Here is a 20,296-nt window from a genome sequence, read left to right on the forward strand (position 1 = left end):
TAGTTTGGTGAGTCTTATTAGACGAATATTTATTAATAGTGATTAGTTTTTTGTCGATGTGTGGTTACGATGTACCTACACTTATAATTGTTGTATGTATGTATGTGTTCTGTCCTGTCTGACTATTAAGGCACGGCCAAAAGGACTGGGGTCTGGAAAGTTGAAATTTGGAAGATAGATTTATTTTATAACGCAAACATCCACTAAGAAAGGCTTTTTTAAAATTTCAACTTTAAGCGTTGGGAACGGGAGATGTTACTTTGTATGAATTTTATTCAAATATCTTACAAATTCATTCATTTCATACATAGGCTTTTAGAAAATCGCATAATTATTATTAAGTATTATATCAATCCTTAAATGTCTTCGCCAAAAATATTTGGAGGTTCTTTAAAGAAAAATAGTTTATTTACTCGATACGTTACTCTTTTTTATAGCATAACAGGCAAATTGGCTTCGTGGTGATAAGTGGTCACCACTGTCCATAGCGCCTTGAGATATTTTTTATAATTCTTTACCCTTTGTCCATAGACATTAGCATTATATACAATTTCTATCATTCCGTGCTTTTCAAATGTCACCTCCAACCTTAGTAACTGAGATGTTGTCCTTTAGGGGTAAATGGTTAGGTTCTTCTCGGTAGAATCTATTTTTCGAAACTGTAAAATAACGATAAAATAGTGCTTGTAATAGTAAACTTATAATATATATAATAAGTATATTTGGATTTTGATTATTTTGCTATCGTAAGAATTATCATCCTAATAAAATTCAGCTTAATAACATGCTCTGTAATGTTCGGTGTAATCTATTTTAATTCTAAGAACAAGTGTTATAAAAAGTAAATTCGGACGCTTTGCAGGGCATTGACTATCTATGTATATGCTACCGTAAAAGCTCGAACTAAGGTAAATCTTAATTCAGATTTTCCAGTAAAACCTAAGATTAGCCGACATGAGTTGGTAAATGTAAGTATTTATTATAAAGGGACGACTTTTTCGGACTTTTACCATTCCAACCTAACCTTTTTTTTGTTTTACGAGGAAGAAATACATTTACGCATTTACGGATAAGATGGTAGACTCCGCCGCTAACCGCCGGTGTAAAACACCTGGGAAGCTCGAGTAGCGAGCCTTCCCACTACCTCCTAGCCAACGAGGCCACTCACATGGTCCGCCCTGTCGCCGAGCAGGAGCAGCCCCGCGGCATCCTTCCCGCCAGTCTTATCCGTGGCCGACGAGCAAGCTCAAGCCGGCCCCGTTGCCCAGGGTACATCACGAGGAGGTGACTGACATGTACCCCATTCCAACCTAACCTAACATGTAAATCCTAAGATTTACCAAGTGAATGATGGTAAAAGTTCGAATCCCAAAGTTTTATGGACATTTAACATTCATAATCGGTAAATCTTAGGTTTTACTGGAAAATCTTAAGATTTACCGTTACCGCTTTTACAGTAACATATATAGTAATACTAGCGAGTCGACCCTGCATCTTGCGACCTGCACAAGAAATGCGCTTAGCTAGAACATATTAAGTTATATTTATTTTAGAACGACTATTTATGTATTCGTTTATATAAGCACTAGTCATAAATGAGAAATCTGAATAATAATAAAATTTGCCATGTACACGAACATACATTATTTTTGTCTATATTGGTGTGCAATAAAGAGTATATAAATAAATAAATAAATACATGTAGTATTGTGATGCGTCGTTTACTGCTTACGAATGGTAATTGTCTACGAGGCGTAATTCAGAAGGTACCATTGGCTTACTTCTTATAGATAAGAACGTTACTAGGTAGCCATAAAAGTGTGAACGTCAATTAAACAATTCTAGATTTAATCGAAACGAATCGTTATTTGAATATAGCTAACGACTGAACTGTCAAACTGTCATACGTACTACCGCTTCGATGCATAAATGCTCCTCAAATTATTAATAGTGTTCCTATTGCGTCAGTTATTACGGTGTTTACAAAAGCCGGTTAAACACTAAAACGATCAAAAATCATCCATCCGAAAATAAACAAGCATTCTTTTTTTTTCTTTATTTACCTAATAATAATATTGACCAAGAGATGGCGTTGTTATAACAAACTATCATTTGTTAAACTTTATAGATCACAATGTATTCGATATGTATTATTTATTTTGATGCTGTTATTGACGAATTTAGTATTTTTTTTTTCACACACACACACACACACACACACACACACATACATACATTTTTTTCACACTCATAATTATAAATCAATACAAATTTTGAAAGATGATAATGTTGTCCTAATCATGAATTACAGAGATCTGAGGTAATGGACATGAAACAATACTACCGAATGGATATCCTCATTGTTTTTTGAAGTCGGTTAAGAACTCAGATACTTTTACTAAACGGGGCATTTACAACCTTATAGCGAGAGTAATAAGGTAGTTTATTACCAAACACCTTTCATTCTATCTTTAAAGATTATCTTCCATACTACTTATATTGCATTTTTTGGCGGACGAGCAAATGGGCCGCCTGATAGTAAGTTGTTACCATCGCCTACAGACGCTGTAAGAAATATTAACCATTCCTTACATCGCCAATCGCAACCAAATTTTGGTAACTAAGATGTTATGTCCCTTGTGCCTGTAACACTGGCTCACTCACCCTTCAAACCGGAACACAACAATACTGAGTACTGCTATTTGGCGGTAGATTATCGGATCAACCCAGACGGGCTTGCACAAAGCCTTACCACCAAGTGACAACCCATTACAACCCAATACGGGCCTACATGCTCGTAATTAAGGTAAAAATAAAATTTACACTGTAACTGTTTAAACAGTACAATGAAATCGAAATGTTATTTTTATCTAAGTCATAAACGTCAGACTAATACTGTTACTCGCTATGTGAAACTATACGATCGATAAATTAAATTTGATATAAAGTGTATCTGTTCATTGTTACCTTTCGGATCTTTAAGTTTTTTGTATACAAGCGACTTGCCGCGGATTTGGCTATTTTTACTTTATGATTTGCAACTCAAGAGTCAAGCTCTCCCCCTAATTAAATATCGTATAGCCTATTCCAATCGAAGTAGGAATAATGCAATTTGCAATAGCTCAGCTATATTGCGCTCTGGATTAATATATCATTACTTTGAATACAATACTATGCCAATAAGTGGTTAGAACGCGTGCATTTTAACCGATGATTTCGGGTTCAAACCCAGGCAAGCACCACTGAATGATCATGTGCTTAATTTGTGTTTATAATTCATCTCGTGCTCGGCGGTGAAGGAAAACATCGTGAGGAAACCTGCATGTGTCTAATTTCAACGAAATTCTGCCACATGTGTATTCCGCCAACCCGCATTGGAGCAGCGTGATGGAATATGCTCCAAACCTTCTCCTCAAAGGGAGGGGAGGCCTTTAGCCCAGCAGTGGGATATTTACAGGCGGCTTATGCTACTATGTCAATTATCTACATACATCCAATTTAATTTTAATTTCAAAGTTTTGGTAACAGCTTCATGCACATTCAAAACGCCGTTTCTTTGCAAACATATGTCAAATAAAATCAAAATATACATTATTCTAGTAGGCTCTTGTGAGCAAATTTGAAAAGTCATTTTTTATTATTAAATTAAATTGAAAACTACCACCGGTTCGGAATATAGATTCTACCGAGAAGAACCAGCAAGAGACTTATAATGAATATCATAGATTATTCAAGTTCGGCCAATGATATCGCCCCGATTCGACGTCAAATGTTGCTTATTTGTTCATTAACCTTTTCGTTGCAATATTAAAGTTGGAATATTTTACTGGTATGTTAAATATATGAATTATAATTCGAACGCCTCGCAAGACTCGAATCTGTGATTTTACGCGTAAATTTTCACGTGATGTTATAATTCGTTTTGTTTCCCTTACGATTGGTAAAATTGCCCACGAGGCATAACGCGTCCAATATATATCGTTTCTATATATGTTTATCAAGTAAAACTTAAAAGAACGACTCGTTAGTCGTTATCCAAAACCGATCGGTTCCTGATTAACGGTTGAATACATATTTTGAGTATTTCTCAGTTTACCGTTTGTATTTTAGTTTATTTTTAAATGGGCTAAAAATCATATAAAATTCTTATATAAGATTCTATTAAATATAGACGATCCATTAGGTTTTGTCGGTCGTAAAAATATGCTAAAGATCCGGTTGCTTTGATCTGCAAGCGCTTCTATTTAATTAAAAAATAATATTATTTATACTATTTTCGATACATTATTTAACTTGCAATGTAAGTATGTACTGGTGAAATCTTGCAGATCTGAAATTTTGTATGCAACCTTTTATATCTTTCTTTTTATGGTATAAGTAGGCGGACGTGCATATGTGCCACCTGATGGTAAGTGGTCACCACCGCCCATAGACAATGGCGTTGTAAGAAATGTTAACCATTCCATACATCGCCAGTGCGCCACCACTTTGGGAACACTGGCTCACTCACCCTCCAAACCGGAAAACAACAATACTGAGTACTGTTATTTGGCGGTAGAATATCTGAGTGGGTGGTACCTACCCAGACAGGCTTGCTCAAGGCCCTACCACCAATATCATACAAATTGTGTCAAATGTATTAAATGTGAAATGACTTTTATAAGCTAACAGTAAACATTTAGGAGTAGAAGTTGGTTTTCTTTTTAACGTATATAAATAAAAGCTTGTTAAAAAAGGTTTTATACTTTTAATTTTTTATAGTCAAATTTAAATATTGTATCTGCGAGGCATCCAGTGGGAGTGAGTGGGCAGATCAGATCAGATGCAGGTCTTTTCACATATCGATATAAATACGATTTCAAAGGATTCCTTTAAATATATAACTTCCAGTTAAAATCTTTCCATAATCTAATGAATAATTTCAATCAAGTCACGTCTTTCAATAAGGTTTCCGATAGCTCGGAAGTTTTCGATGAAAGAAAATGAGAAATACTTGTAGATATTTATAGTTTGAGTACTTCTAGTTTTATAACTTGTATGTTTAGTTAATCATATGATTTGATTTATTTATTGGCTTTCGTTTAATTATTATATATATATATATATATATTGTTTTTATAAGTAGTAGTAGTAGTAAAGTGTACTTTAATTTAATTATCATTTAATATTAAATGTCATCAAAATAAATAACATTTTAATTTTAAACGTAAACGAAACAGTACTTTAGTTTTTGTCTATGTTACATACTCGGTGGTAGGGCGTTATGCAAGCACGTCGGTAGGTACCACCCACTCATCAGATAAAATCTACCGCCAAACAGCTATACTTAGGAATCTTATATTCCAGTTTGAATGGCACAAGGGACATAACATCTTAGCTTCCAATGTTGGTGGCACTTTTGCAATGAAAGGAATGTTTAATATTTCTGACTGAGTCTATGGGTGTCGGTCATCATATACCATAACGTGGCCCATTATGAAAAAAGGAAAGAAATGAACTCATAAAAAAATGTGTGGAGCCAGTAGTACGGCTTAGTATTGCACGGGCGAGTAGATCGGCGAATATTTATGTGTCTTTGGTTTAAAAATTTCTCGGAATAAAATCCTTATTCCTCCCGTACTTCGGAACGTGCAGCTAGTGCAATGTAGGAAAACATTTCTGATGTAAAATTCCACCTCTTACACGAGTATTGACTCACAAAGGGTTTTTACTAGCGTTTATTTGCTTTCCAAGGGATATTTGCGACCAAATAAAACATATTACAATAGTTTATAAATGATAAAACCGGGCGTCGGAACACATTTAGTATTTTTATTACAATTTGGGAAGTTTATATAAGTTGGTTGTTCTAGTATGTGACAATTATTGTACCAAATAGTAATACTTTCTGTTGGCTAGCATTCCACAAACCCAATACATACATAAAAGACGATTAGGAATAAGATGTCATATTGTTAAAAGTTAAGATCTATTTGTAACATTGTCAATGGTGTCATTAGTTAATATTTACCATCAAGCTGTCTATGTGTCGGCCTTATTACAATACGTTAAAAAAAAAAGATCTTTCAAAAATGAATGGTAATGGTGATTGAACCAGTGTAATTACAGGAAACAGATAACTATGTTAGATCCCATGGTTGACCAGAAGCTGTTTATAACTAATGCAATGCAAAAAAAAAAATAATATTATTCAATTTATAATTTAAATATAGATATAAAAAAAAGTTTATATTGATATTAGTTGAATTTCTTATAGGGCATATAAATTTCATAGCACGTCATTGACTGTATTTCATTTGAAAATAAGAGTATCTACCGCGTTTCTTGCCGGTTCTCGGTTATATCTATATGCGGTGGCAATAATATATTGAATTTTATCTAGTAACATATCGATTCCAAATCTATATATTATATATATGTATATAAAATAACAAGTCCTGACTGACTGATTCATCATCGCCGAGCGTAAACTATTCAAGTTAGGGCCTTGAAATTTGGTGAGTAGGATCGTTTTATTGAGTAGACACCCATTAAAAAAGGAATTTTTGAAATTCAATGACAATCAGTGAAATACGGTTTGAACGTTTGTATGGAAGTCCGTCATTTTTTAAGTTAGAAAAATGAAACTTCTTTTTTGAGATACCGATCAAAAATGAGCAATATATATTTAAGCGTTTCTGGATATTCAAGCCCTAAGGGGTCAAATAGGGGTAGACATTTCGTATACAGGTTAGTCTGGAAGTCCGCCATTTTTGAAGTTAGAAACATGAAACTTTACTTTTGGGATACTGATTAGAAATTAGAAGATATATATTTAAGCGTTTCTGGATATTCAACCCCTAAAGGGTGAAATAAGGGTTGAAAGTAAGTATGGAAGTCAGTAATTTTTTAAAGTAGAAACATTAAGCTTTACTTTTGAGATACTAATTAAAAAATAGTTCATACATATTTAAGCGATTCTGGATATTCAACCCCTAAAGGAGTGAAATAAGGGTTGACGATTTGTATCGAAGTCCGTCATTTTTTAAGTTAGAAACATGAAACTTTATTTTTAGGATAATGGTTGAAAACGTGTAATATGTGTCTATTTAAGCGTTTCTGCATATTCTATCCCTAAGAGGGTGAAATAAGGGTTGAAAATTTGTATAAAAGTCCGTTAGTTTTTACGGTATAAACATGAAACTTTATTTTTGGGATACTGATAAAATATAAGTAAATATATATTAGATAATGTCATAGGTGACAGTTATCACTGGATGTGCTAAATGAGAAATGGTGTATATTCCACGAATATATTTGATACCATCAGAATACCCCTTTAATTTCAAGAGAGTACAGTTCGCGCTTAAAGTATGCTTCACCATGACAATTAATAAAGCACAAAGTCAAATTTCTAAAATGGCCGGAGTAGATATAAGAAAAGACTGTTTTTCGCATGGACAGCTCTAAATAGCCTGTTTGAGTGTGAGCTCTGTAAGCAGTCTGGTGTATCTAGCCCACGAAAGTCGAACCACAAATGAGGTCTTAAATTAACGCAATATTTTAAATTATTCTGTAATATAATCAAAGCCGCGTGCAGCAGCTATTTACTTATGAAAAGCAAAAATAAATTATATTATAAATTTGACAAAGGATATTAAAAAATTCTGTAAAGGATCAAATGGATTAATGGGATTGCCCTGACAGGGTTTTCAGTAATCGCATAAAGCGGGCCCTCACTTCCACGTATCTTTGAGAAAATTAGATTTATATGAAATGAGTATATAAATGTTTCATTAAAGCATCCTTATTCAATTTTTATAAGTGAGTTTTTTATAAATCATCCTACGCTTTGATATATTTTTTAATGGTAAACATTTAAAGACCTATGGTTTAAGTATTAGAAAAATAATAATTATTATTATTATATATTAACACAGCAACAGAAAAACATTTTTAATAATCCTTTGCGAACAAGCGAATCTGTCCAGATCCAGATATATAACTATTGCTAATATACATATATATATATAAATCTTTAGTTTGTGTGTATGTTACTGACCTAAACGGTTGGTTCAATTTCGATGACTTTGTCTGAAGTCGAATGGGTACCTGGATGTTTTAGATTTGAAAAAGAGTGTTTTATAGTAACAATAATCCTGTTTTATCATGTTATGCACATTATAGACATTTTATTCCAATGCTGTTAGTTGGAATATTTCTTCACAGCATTTATTATACTTCTTTCCGGAGTCTAGTATCCGCCCGAGGGGTAAATACTAATATAATAATAATGAAGGGGTAATCCCAACACTGACCCGCTTGGTGACGCTCATACGCCACTAGACCCTACAGCTTTAAATCAATCAAAAATATACATTTATACTATTGCCAAGTTTTCTATTAGTCGCCAAGTTTTGAAATGATGCTACACTTAATTTAAATTAAAAATGGCTTCCTAATTTGTATAGATATTGACTGTTTACAATTATTATACTAAAATGTATATTAGTAATATATGATGACGACCTCCGTCGTCGAGTAGTGTGTACACCGGTTTTCATGGGTACGCCACTCCGAGGTCCCGGGTTCGATTCCCGGCCGAGTCGATGTAGAAAAAATTCATTAGTTTTCTACGTTGTCTTGGGTCTGGGTGTTTGTGGTACCGTCGTTACTTCTGATTTCCATAACACAAGTGCTTTAGCTACTTACATTGGGATCAGAGTAATGTATGTGATGTTGTCCAAAAAAAAAAAACAAAAAAAAAAAAAAGATGATATATTTATGATGATGTTACTTTTAAATATAAGAAGCGATTCGCCCCTGATTTGCACGGGCGCAATACGTTGATAAAGAAAGATAGGATAGGAAGAACGGCACAGTTATAAAAAAGTATAAAAAATATATTAAAAAAAAACATATTACTAATGTACAAAATAACGACAAATAATGACAGTCAACGTGTCCTAAATGTAACATTCAGCTTCTACGTTAAGTTCCAAGAACCCAACGCTGATTTTCATTAGTATCCTATGTGGTTATGACGGACTGTGACATATGCTAATATTGAATATAAATACTTAAACATACAATTACAATATAATTTTTATACATTAAAGAAACTATATAACAAAAATATAATTTATATTCTATCAAAAAAAAATTTAGCTATTTACTATTTTTTTTAAATTGGTTCATTAGTTCCGGAGATTATCCCTTACATACAAACAAACAAAATTTACCACTTTATAATATTGGTATGTATGTATATATAAAGACACTGCCTGACAGGATATTTGCCTTTAATTGTCTAAGAGCTCGCTAATGGCGGAAAACGTTTACAAAGGCTACGTCCTTACTTCTGTCCTTTAGACACTAAATGACATAACCATAGAATAAAAAGTATCAAATTAAACGGCTCTACTTATTTGGGTTCTTTGATATAAGTTATACAATCTGTCTTCTTCTTTCCTATGTAAAATCAATGATGACGAAAAGAGAGAAGAGTGTTTATTTTCTATCAAGGTTATTTTTTTTTTCCTACATAAGATACTTCACCTTACAATGTGTAGTCATCCCCGTTTATTGACGTGATATCTGTAAGATAAGACGGCCGATTTCGACCAGAGTGGTTAATTTCAATGGCTTCCCAACTACGTAGGACATTATAGTGCATAAGTGTGGACGTAAAGACAGGAGCACTCTAATCCCTTGCTCTCATAATCGGATGGGATGTCTGGTAACCGAAAGGATGACCGCATGCTCTACTCAGGCGCATGACCAACGTGCTTTACATGCTCATCGAGGGATTGTACATTCTTCTAACTTTTAGACTCCGGGCTGCTACTGAGATTGCTTTGGGCTTTGAACCCAGGACCTCGGGATCAGCGGCCTAATATCTAGACCCACGATGGAGTAAGAGATATAAACTTCGTTACCTCATTAATGCATGATTTAAGATGTCCCACGTGAAGCTGTACATTACATTAAATTGGCTCTTACATCTGCAGTGTTATTCGGCAGGAACTCATTTTTTATCTTATTAGTAACATTTTGGAATCCAATTTACGATAATATGCTATTTGATAATTATATACTCCACTAGATTTTCAACTATCGGCTTCGCGCGCGTTTTAGAAATTAGTCGTCAGAAAAATAACCTGCCTTTTCTTGGAGTTCCAACTTGCTTTATACCAAATTTATCAAATTCGGCTTGGTGATTTGGCCGTGAAAAAGCAAGTGACAAAGTTACATTTCGTATTCATAAGATTAGTGCAGATGTCGCATATTACTTTCTGACAATTCACGATTGCGTAGTACTTATCTATTGGGTTTGTTCTTAAAGGCTAGATCTGCAGGTAAAACTTTATCTGTGTATCCATCTATCTATTTATTTGAAATAAAAATGAACGTTTGTAAGTTAGACCTATATGGGTTCCTAAACCATTCATATGTGTACCGTATGTTTTGATGAAAACTTAAGATTCTTTTCTTCTATGACCTATAAATGACTTTCAATATACCTAAATGTTTGATATTGGTCGTTATCCAACCTGTGCGAAGCCGGGATAGCCTAGACTTATATAACTAAACGCAAACACTGAAATAGGTATCATTTAATTTAAATCCGTGCGCTAAGTATATTACTAACAAATCTTATATATTCAATTATATAACGAAGCCCCTAAAGCACGTTAAAGCGATTATCCGGGGCCTTGGAGGAAAATAAGGCTATACTTTATATAATTTGTAAAGCGATTTTTCGGAGTAAAGCTGATTTATGTCATTACTGAATAATGAAGTTTTTTTATTACGTTTAACTTGGTGGCACGTCTTTATGAAAGCCTCCTGTTAGACTAAACAGAATAAAAAACGAGTTGCACTGTATAACTGTTCTTAATTATAGCAAACTATGATAATAGCAAATCAGATTCAGCTAACGTATTTCTGAAGTCAACTCCTGTGGACTTTGCTTGCACAGTGCTGCCCTCCATTGAGATGAAATATGACCGGAAATCGAATGGCGATAACACCACTTAGTATTATTGTGTTCTGGTTTGAAAAGTAAGTAAGCTCCAGCTTGTAATCCAAGGTACAAATCACAGTTCCAGACGTTGGCGCTGCGGTGGTGAGCACTTACCATCAGTTGATCCATTTCTCCCTCCACCACCCTATTATATAAAAACGTTATTAAATTAATTGCAAACCGTTTCAATTACCAATTTATCCGTCATATATTAATCCCTTCATTATTTTAAGGATAACACAAAAGCTTTGATAATAATTTGTCAATATCACCGTAAAATTGTAAATACCGTTAGATTATAATCTATCTAAAGAGTTTGTAAACCGTCAATAGATTGTAAACGGTGATACGACTTACAATAAAACGTATGAAAGTCCGATAGTTTATAATCTTTCGTTTAGGTAAGGTTTTTAGAGTTGTTGTAATTATTTTCGTTGGTAAAGCTTTGTGTATGTCTGACAGCCGTAAAACCTTATTATATATAACCTTTCTGGAAATAGAAAATAATACTACATATATATAACAATAGATTTACACTTGGTGATAGGGTTTTGTGCCACCCTGTCTGATTAGGTATCAACCTATCATCATATATTACACTGCCAAGCAGCAATACTTTCAGTATTGTGTTTTAGTTTGAACAGTAAGTGAGCCAGTGTAACTACAGACAAGAGACATAACATCTCTGTTCCCAAGGTTGGTGGCGCGTTGGTTACGTAAAAAATAGTTAAATTAGAAAGTGTTTTTTTTTCTGATGGCGGGTTCAGGCACAGTCAAGCACCTCTGAATTATCATGTGCTTGATTTAAAATCAAAAATACAATTTATAAATTTCCATTGTATTTGTGTCGTAATTTTTATAAGATTCAATTAATTTGAAACAAACAAGAAAGATATTTCATTAAAAATTATTGAATTGAATTATTATTATTCCGGGATGAAAGTCAACCAATACTAAACACCCACTATTCTATAACCTATATAATCGAACCCGCATTATAGCCGCGTGGTGGAATAATCTCAAAATCTTCCCCTCCAAACGAAATGGGGCATAAGCCTACCAGTGGGACATTTACATCTTGTTACTTTATTCACCTTCTCAGAGGGAGAGGAGGCCTCAGCCCAGCGGTGGGAAATTACAGGCTGTTAATGTTAATTAATGACTTTATTCATGAAGGTGTTAGCTTCTAGATAAGCAAAGATTACTTTTATAATTTATTCTTAACTAGCTGAACCTACGGCCTCACCCGTACATCACACCGCATTTAAACCACTCGAGGGGTGAATTAAAAAAATTGCCTCCATACCAAATTTTATCTAAATAAGTTTAATAGTTTCAGCGTGAATAGGTAACAGACAGAGTAAATTTTGTATTTCGAATATTCGTATAGATTAAATAAAAGTGATTTATATTATAGTCTTTAAAGATTTTTTTAGTTTTTTTATAATTTATAGTTCAACCGTAATATTTTATATAAATTACTGGTTTTTTCAGCAGGTGGATGTAGACAAGTATTCTATATATAAAATACTAGCTAAAACTGCGGATTTACTGCGCGAAATTTATAAAACACAAACTTCCAACCCCCGTTTTACCCCCTTAGGGGTGGAGTTACGTTCGTAAAAGAGTTCGTAAAATCCGAATATATATTAGCGGATGTCAGCACCCTATAAGGAACCTAGCTGCCAAATTTTAAGTTTGTAGGTATTGTAGTTTCTGAGATTTCGTGATTAATCAATGAGTATTTCGCTTTTATACATATAGACTAGTATGTCGCCCGCGGGTTTGCTTGCGTTTCAAGGGTTGGTCGTCAGGTGTTAGGTATAAAAAAGCATATCCGGTTCACCGGTTAGCTCTTAAAAGCCTAACAGACAGTGTTACTTTCGCATATATAATAATAGAGCAGATATAATTTGGTAACGAATAACTCGGACTTAACCACGGAATATTTTGCTAACTTTACATAAATGTAAAGTACAAACTAAGCATAAAAGTTCGTGCGGAATTTCACTTGTAAGCATGCCTAATTTATGAGGCAAGGCTTTTAACCATCCTGTTAGCACAACGTTCCTGAAATTCATGTATTTCATGGAAATTTCTAGGCTAATGTAGTTTTTGCGTTACGAATACATGTTTGAAATATAAAGCTTATTTTACAGTTTGTATTTATTATCTAGTTCGTATAGGGAGTAATGAAATGAAAATATATCTTCGTAATTACCTATAGTATATACGTACATATAGTTGATAGCACATTGACATCGTAATTTATATTTCTATAAAATAACTAGTTTTGCTTCTTAGAAGAAACCGTAGCATTAGCAGCCTGTAAATTTCCCACTGCTAGACTAAAGCCCTCCTATCCTTTTTAGGAGAAGGTTTGAAGCATATTCCACACGGTTTCCTCACGATGTTTTCCTTCGCCGCCGAGCACGAGATGAATTATAAACACAAATTAGGCACATGAAAATTCAGTGGAGCCTGCCTGGGTTTGAACCCGAAATCATCGGTTAAGATACACGCATTCTAACCACTGGGCCATCTCGGCTTATCGTAGTAATTTTAAAAATAAAATGGGTAGCTTATGTCCTTGAGGTTCAGACTTGCTAAATTTCATCAAATTTGGTCCAGTTGTGTAGGCTGAAGCGTTACTATACGTTGCTATATTGGAATACATAAGCTGCCTCATTCTTTCATTATACAGGCGATTAGTCTTTATTCAGGTTCGTCTGAGTTTGCACCATTCGACCATGACTTATTTGACCCCCCAAATATTAATTATACTCTGGAAATAAAGGTAAGGTAAGATAAAATAACTCTCAAAGAATGTTTGGGTCTATATCGAATAAAGATATATGAATTTGCATTACGACGAGACTGAGGCAAGATTTTTTCTTCATAAGTAAATAAACATTTCTTCCGATTGTAATTCAACTATAATAAATTGTTCTGCGTATGCCGCCCGCAATGGTTCCTTGCATAAAAATCCATGATATTTTCTTTACCCTTCCATATAAACGTTTTATTCGACTCGTACGACGTCAGGTCCTATGCTTAGTACACTAATAAAAGACCGAACACGTACCTAAGTATTTGTCTGTCGCGATCGTAAAAAGTCTAATATTTACGGCTAAAGCCGTACCTGGCAACCCTAACAATATAGGACTTTAAATGTCACGGAGGCCATTAATCAAAGTTAGATTTTAATAGAAGTTTCAGATTGATATTTGGAATTTGTCGTTAATTTAGCTAATGGCCTAAACTGGAGTAATTAGCCTACGAATTTAATCGTGACTTGCAACTTCTGGACAGGGCCACAGCTACCTTTTAATGCGAACTTGTTAATTGCCAATATCTAGTACGTCACATACGTTTTGATAATCCAATAAAAAACGTTTCAAATATGTGTTTACACATACGTTTACGAACGTTTTTTATGTATACACACATTTACACATAAGTATATGTGTGTATACATGTGTGAGTGCGTGTGTATACTTTGGTGTTCATATTTGACAATTTTAACTTATATTCAATTTTATTGATTAAATTTCAACATATTATTATATTAGGAATAAAATATTGAAATACTTTAATTTTAATCGCTTAATAAATCAAAATCAAAAGATGCTTTTCTCAAGTAGGCTTTTACAAACACTTGAGTCGTCATTTAACAAACTACATTAAGTGGAGCTACCACCGATTCGTAATGTAGATTCTACCGAGAAGAACCGGCAAGAAACTCAGTGGTTAGTCTTCTTCAGCATCTAAAAATACATGTTAGTTAAATACAAGTGTATATATATGTTATGTCTCCTGTCTGAAAGTCAACAAGTATAAACTCCATCCACGCTTTTTTATCATCTATATAATCTTGTATTTACCTATTTTACCAATTATTTTTTTACAAATGATTTGAATTTATGAAACGGCAAAGTTAAAAATGTCTGCTGAATTTTATTATTTTAATAGACCAGGTATCACCAACTATTCAGCTAATCTTATCAGCTGGGCCTGATACGTTAGCCAAGAGACCAAGTGCTGTCAGTTAGTACTACGTGATACTGATACTGATCCAAACAGTGTAGATGATATTTTATTCCAGTCGAATAAGTAATACAAATTCCAGACAAGTACGTACGTACTACGTACAATCACCTACTGATTTAATGAAGAGCTGAAAGACACAAATTCAAGGGTGCTCCATTTGTAAACACTGTAGCGTATTGTCGTATCCACCCATTTCTACAGTAATCATGCTCTTTCTGAACATGTAAAGTAACAAACAAATTTTCATTGTTATTGTAAGAATTACAAGAAATATTCCCACATGATTTTTTTTTACAATGGTCCTCTGTCTAATAGGTTTTACTTGGTGATAGGGCTTTGTGCATGCCCGTCTGTGTCGGTACCAGCCACTCATCAGATATCCACAGTAATACTCGGTGTGTTACGATTAGATGGATGAGTGAGTCAATGTCGTGTGTATTGCAGGCAAAAGGGCCATAGCGTCTTGATTCCTAAAGTTGATGGCGCTTTGGTGTGATGTAAGGAATGGTTAATATTTCTTACAGTGACAATTTTTATGGGCGGTGGTAACCACTTACAATCAGTTTAGCTGACCGACTACAAATTACATGAAAAAAAAGGTTGCCTGGAAAAATTCTCTGCTTTAGCGATAAGGCGGCACTTAATAATGCAACTTTATAAATTCAATGTTTATTTATTTTAAATCTGACCTAAAATATAAAAACATACTTTCCGTAATAAAATAATCAAGTTTTTATAATAATATATAACAACTATGAATATAGTATACACGCCGCACACTCACAAGGAGACGGTATGACGGCATCAGAAAGCGTCATGACCCCACCTTAAATTTGCGCCATTGAAAATCTAAAGTCTAAAAACTTTATTCGAATTAGAAGCATTACACTTATTCAAGTCAAGAAAAATGTCCCCAAAGGCCTGAGAAGAATTGGCGAAAGAAACTCAGCGTTACTTTTTTTATATTTCTATTTTAAACGATCTGGAGGCGATCATCTCGCTCTCAAAATAAATTTATATCATTAAAACATTATGTGTATTATAGCATGAGCATAATATCAGCATACTAAAACAATAAGTTCCAAATTCTTATCTAAACAGTTTGATGTTTATACACCTGATTGTTTTTCAAAATATATGTCGGAGGAGCAGGATGCCGAACAGTTGGGTTCGGGGATTGATTCGACATTATTGGAAGACTATATGGGCGTCAAATGGAGATATTCTCAAAATAAAACGTATTTAATATATCGTCTAGTCACTGTATTAATTGATTCAATAATCGTACACCACAAAAATATCAAAGGATTACAATAATTCATCTCGATTAAGAGCAAATGGGCTTGCACGCAACCATCGCATTCGAGGCGCTTGACAAAACATAACGCCTCGCGTTGCCATGACACTTACAACTTAATTCGGGGTGACCCGCTCTTAAAAGTAAATCAGCCATCAAACAATTTTGCCAACTACTCGATTTATTAATTATCCAAATCAACAACCGCGTCCCTTTGTATATATATATCTATATTTGTAAACGTATTTCAGAAAATAAAAGGCCCGATTATAAAACCAGATCGCTTTAAATAGGTAGTTCGATTAATTAACAATTATTACGTATATTATCTAGCTGCCTGCCCCGTTTCGTATGGGTAAAATTCAACAAAGTTACCCTCCAATATATGTCTTTGAAGCTGAAATAAAAAAATCTTTTCTTGTTGCCCGTCAAGTTGCGGAAGGATAAACGCCAAATTTGAATTTCGAAATCTCACTTATATACTTTTTTATCCTCTAACTTAAGATTGCCTGGAAGAGATAATTGTTTTAGCGATAAGGCCGCCTCTTAAATGTGACTTATGTGTGTGTTTATTGGTGTACAGTAAACATATTTTGATTTGATTTTATTTGAGACTCTATTTGTATTGGATAACTGAAAATGAACTAAAACAATATAAACAACTTGTACCAGAAGATGCAGCGCAATTCGAATTTTTTAGTAAATCATAATTAGCTGCGCTACGCAATTTAACCTGATTTAAATATAGATGTTTGACGTGACAGGCGTGAATACCACGTTCTTGTCATGGATAATACCAAAAAGAGTATTAGTGATCGTCCAAAAATCTTTTGTAATAGTGAGGTTCCAATTTAGCGCAAATAACTTACCCATTTAAGCGATTATGCTGAGCGCTTGTATTGTTAAAGTATCAAATAACGACTGTAATTGAATGCATTGAAAGTATATTTAAAATGTTCTCGACTAAAGCATATTCTATGTAAGATGATATTTCAACTAGAGTATAATAATAAGCGTAACCTACTTTGTGATGTCGTATTCAATGGAACTGTAGAGTAATATCTCAATTTTTAGGTGACTTCATAAAAGCAGGGTATCAATTCTCTTTGCTTTTACTGTCTTACAATGGTGATCTTTGTTCTGTTATGGAAAATGTGGAGTCCTAATATTTTTATGCAATTTATTTTATGAAATATGTACAATGTATAATTGGTCTATAATCATTTCCAAACATTACACGTGTGTAATGCTAAAAGGTCTTGAAAAAAACATTTTGATATAATTGCTATGATTTTGATCCAATGTTGGATAGCTTTATGGGTCATGGGCGCAAGGTTGGGCCAAGAGTCGGGTCAAGGATCGCTGGATTGATCTTAATGACAGATCTGTTGTTGTCAGCTTGTTAGACAAGAGAAAACGTGAGATGGTAATGTAATAAACGTAAGCAATTTAAGTTATACGTAAACTTAACCAAGGCCAAGTTAGTAGTAAGCAAACATTTATTTTTTTATTGACTACGGGAAGGTCGAAACATAAATGGGAGAATAGATAGGGAATCACTCAGTCTTCAAACCATTAATAAACACAGCAATTTAAAAAAAGTATTACGATGACGAGTTATTCTTATTCTTCGTCTTCTCTGTGTGATTCAAATAATCCTAGTCGTAAATGAATTTATAGCACTTATACTAATGTTTTTCCGGACCAAATAACTTTTGATAATCGATTTGCAAAGTAAGATATAAGATTTGTTATTTTAAGAATGATAAACTTCTTTCTTAATTTCAACCTCGATTTAATACTTCACTTTAGTATTTACAAAAACATTAACAATTTAGTCATAAACAGAAGCAAAGGAACTAATTTCCATAACTTCAAATATGGAAATTTCCTATTCTAACTTTTATTTTCTTAGATGATAAAAAAACATTGTAACAGCCGTATTTTTTTCTTTCACGAACACCCATTTCCCTGTTTCTAACACGAAAAATGGCGATTTTCGTCCAAACTTTCATCCCCAATTTCACCCTCGTAATTTTATAAGTCTATTTATTTATCAAGAAATCCATTTAATTTGTCAAGAAGGGAAATATTGTTTGTTTTTACAGGATTCCAGCAAAAGCTACTAATACGTTTAACAAGGATGTCATTAGTTTCGCGAGTTTCGGGGATTCTTTTAAATGTGCCACGGTAACTGCTTGTTTAAAATTAGTTTTTGATTACGTGTTAAATTCTTGCAACTGTTCGCTCTGGTTCGAACTGAAGCAGATCGTCTTACACAAAGATAATTAATCATTAAGGGCGAAATAACAAAACGTAACCTCTTTACGAGAAGATAGAATGTCGGTAAACGTTCTTATTTAATTTGTAAGACGATCGCGTTGGATGACTGTTTTATTTTTGTTCAAATCCAAGACTTGTCACTTGATTTGTTTCTTTAAATGCAGTCGTGGTTAATATTATTCCAAGCAGCCAGTATTTTCTTAAATAAAATGATATTAAATAAAAATACGTTTGAATTTCTGATTACTTCTAACAAATCTAGTAGACTCAGAGAGATCTCTAGGTATTGTTTCTTAGAATAAAAAGTCTCGTCATTAAAATAGGTTTTGTTCTTTTCGATTAATCTTGTTTATAATCATTTATTTCCTCATTTATCATAATTTCATTAAAATTCATTCCCTAAAATAAAAAGTGTGTTTTTATTATCCTTGATAGGCTTTACCGATAAGAGAGATATATAATATAATATAAAAATTGTGGTTAGATATAAGGCCACAGACCATGAGGCTCTGAAGCTAATTGGTAATGATTGCCTAGTACCAGAAAATAATAACCGTATAAAAATCAGTACGGTAGTGCTTGAGTTTATCGCGTCCGTACGGGTCCGTACGCGATACGGGAGGCGGGAGGTTTTTATTTTATAATATGTTGAGACATTCATTTGTTTTTTCTTGTTCACAGATAATGGCGCGTTGCTAAAATCATTCAGACGTTTGTGGGTGAGGAGCTGAAGTTGACTTTACATCATGACAAAGAAGTTTGAATTTAATTGGCAAATACCAGTACCGGAACCACTTCTACAGGTACTACATTGTTTCATTGATTTAGTGGCATGTTATAAAACTGCAAGTCTTCTCTCAGTAAAGAGTTAATAGATTTTTTCTCAAGATATTCTCCATAGTAAAAGAGCTTGGTTGGCCGTGCAATGTGTCCCCGTGCTCCGAAAAGCACATAAAAATTTAAGAGCTGTACAGTTTACCATTCTATTAGACTATGAAACTGAAGTAGCAGAGAACCCATGTTTGCACGCGTTCAAGCATGGCGTTGCTAATTTTTCCTTGAGAATGTCCGGTGTGACAGATTTTATCTTACTAAATTAAAGAAAAACAAAAGAAAAATCAATAATAATATTTTAAAAAAAAAAACAAGTATAAACACAATCATACTATAAAAACTAGGTAGGTACATGAAATTTAGTAGGCTTATAGTTGAGACTCAAATAATTCTATTGACTTCCAAACTAGGATAACCTATATCTTGAAAGTCAAATTATATTTTATATGACCACATAGACCGTGTGCATGACTATTTTAAGTTACCTAGGTAGGTATACTAGCGTTGCAATATATCAAAATTATATCTAATATAATCTAACATTACAAGAGTATATATAATTATATTCTTACCCGTTTATTAATAAATCTAATAAATAAATAAATATTGGACAATATCACATACATTACTCTGATCCCAATCTAAGTAGCTAAATCACTTGTGTTATGGAAAATCAGAAGTAACGACAGTACCACAAACACCCAGACCCAAAACAACATGGAAAACTAATGAACTTTTTCTACATCGACTCGAAATCAAACCCGGGACCTGGCGTACCGCATGAGAACCGGTCTACACACTACTCGACCACGTAGGTCGTCAAATCT

The 20,296-nt window shown here is 33.6% G+C and overlaps 1 protein-coding gene across 2 annotated transcripts in view; it reads left to right on the forward strand.

Moving 5' to 3' along the window:
• Positions 1 to 20,296, forward strand: part of LOC125068600 (1-phosphatidylinositol 4,5-bisphosphate phosphodiesterase) — an 85,702-nt gene that overhangs the window by 20,334 nt on the left and 45,072 nt on the right. For both annotated transcript variants that reach the window (XM_047677805.1, XM_047677804.1), the window contains exon 2: positions 19,317 to 19,438. In XM_047677805.1, coding sequence (XP_047533761.1) covers positions 19,382 to 19,438 — 57 coding nt within the window. In that variant the 5' untranslated portion in view covers positions 19,317 to 19,381. The remainder of the gene's footprint in view (positions 1 to 19,316; positions 19,439 to 20,296) is intronic.

This window comes from Vanessa atalanta, chromosome 14 (assembly GCF_905147765.1).
Source record: "Vanessa atalanta chromosome 14, ilVanAtal1.2, whole genome shotgun sequence".
Taxonomy (NCBI): Eukaryota; Metazoa; Arthropoda; class Insecta; order Lepidoptera; family Nymphalidae; genus Vanessa; species Vanessa atalanta.